The sequence below is a fragment of the Macaca thibetana genome, chromosome 1 (genome assembly GCF_024542745.1).
Source record: "Macaca thibetana thibetana isolate TM-01 chromosome 1, ASM2454274v1, whole genome shotgun sequence".
NCBI lineage: Eukaryota > Metazoa > Chordata > Mammalia > Primates > Cercopithecidae > Macaca > Macaca thibetana.
The window spans coordinates 39943537-39945511 of NC_065578.1; the positions used below are offsets into that span (position 1 = coordinate 39943537).

Consider the following 1975-nt stretch of genomic DNA (forward strand, 5'->3'; position numbering starts at 1 on the left):
TGATGCCCAGCTTTTGAGGTTTTTGCAAGTATTAAATGAGATAATGCATAGAAAGTAATTAGCACAGTGCCTGGCACAGCATAAATGCTCCAGAAATATTGGCTGTTTTTCTTTTATATATATATATATATATATATATATATATATATATGTATATTTCTTTTTTATTAATGTATTTTAAATTTTATTTATTTGTTATTATTATTTTGAGACAGGGTCTCCTTCTGTCACCCAGCCTGGAGTGCAGTGGTGCAATCTTGGCTTACTGCAGCCTCAGCCTCCTGGGCTCAAGCAATATTCCTGCCTCGGCCTCCCAAAGTGCTGGGATTACAGGCATGAGCCACTGTGCTTGACCTTTTTAATTTTTTTAAAATTTAAAAAAATTTTTTAAGGTTTTTTGGCTGTAAGTTTATTCAAGGCAAAAGAATCCTCTTCAATTTTACTGAGGTGGCTGACCATGTCCACGACCAAATCCACCTCTAAACTGGAATTCGGTTGCTGACCCAGCCCCAGACTCGGCTTTCTTGTCAGCACCAGGTGACACAGCACTCCCTCTGTAGGTATCTCTGTCAGCTTCCCCTCTTGTGAGTCTCACAGGTCGCTCACCCTCCAGACCTTTAGGCCGAGGCCTGCCAGTCTCTGGACGGCTACGGCGTAGGGTGGCAGGCACAGTCTCCAGGGGCAGATGAAGGTAATCACGGATATACTGGATACCCTCATTGGTAAGGTACCAGTAGAAATGTCTCCAGGCAAACTGTTCCTTCACGTAGCCTCCGGACTTGAGAGACTGCATGGCCTTTGTGACATGAAGGTTCGGCACATTCTTATCTGCCAGCTCCGGGTGCTTAGGCATGTGGACATCCTTCTTGGCCACCATGACTCTCTCCTTAAAAAGGAGTTCATAAATGGCAATCCGGTTCTTCTTAGGCATCAACACCTCGGCGGCTCTAATTTTTTTATAGTCGAAGTCAATAGTGTTCTTTTTCTTTTTTAATGTTTTTTCTTTTTTATAGTGATTATTTTTCTTATTTGGTGCAACAGACATTAACTGCGTACTCACTTTGTGGTGTAGTGGGAGCTGCTTCAAAGGACAAAAGTCTGACACTCCTGTTATTTGACACTCCTGTTATTTGGCGATTCAGTCTCCAGGTCTGTAAAACGGGGTTTTACCTAATTCAGGGCTGCTGTGAGAAGTGTGAGCTAGTGAGTATTTGGAGAGAACAAGTACTTAATAAATGAGCCATCTCTTTCCTCCCCACGCCCATCTTAACCTTTAGAATGATCCTGTGACGTTCATATTATTATTATTTTTATGTATGTATGTATGTATGTATTTATTTATTTATTTTTTGAGACAGAGTCATGCACTGTCGCCCGGGCTGGAGTGCAATGGCATGATCTCGGCTCACTGCAACCTCCACCTCATGGATTCAAGCGATTCTCCTGCATCAGCCTCCTGAGTATCTGGAATTACAGGCACTCGCCACCACGCCCAGCTAAATTTTTGTATTTTTAGTGGAGACGGGGTTTCACTATGTTGGCCGGGCTGGTCTCGAACTCCTGACCTCGTGATCCGCCCGCCTCGGCCTCCCAAAGTGCTGGGATTACAGGCATGAGCCACCACAACTGGCCTACATAGTATTATTATTCCCAATTTACAGAAAAGGAAACAGTCACTAGCGGATACTTAGAAAACGTTTGTGTCGTGAATAAATGAACGAGTGACTGAGTGAGTGGGTGCGTGGACGAACGAACGGATGAATGAATGAGCGGGTGTGCGTGGACCCTGCGGGCCGGGCACCCGGAGTCTCCCTCCTTTGCACCCTGGGCGCGTTGGAACCTCCTCGCGCGCTTGGCCACTCGCTGCTCCTGGCAGTAGGGGCTGCGGGCCCCGTCGCTGTCCCCACCCAGGTATGGGGATGCGGAGTTGATGGGCGCAGGGCGCTGGGAGGGAGCAGATGAAAGGGGCAGATGA

The 1975-nt window shown here is 46.3% G+C and overlaps 1 protein-coding gene across 1 annotated transcript; it reads right to left on the reverse strand.

The window, feature by feature from the left end:
- Positions 1–383: 383 nt before the first annotated feature.
- On the reverse strand, positions 384–941 carry LOC126960989 (40S ribosomal protein S10-like). Its single transcript, XM_050800974.1, has one exon. The coding sequence runs from the start codon at positions 929–931 to the stop codon at positions 440–442; it is 492 nt and encodes a 163-aa protein (XP_050656931.1). The 5' UTR covers positions 932–941; the 3' UTR covers positions 384–439.
- Positions 942–1975: the final 1034 nt, after the last annotated feature.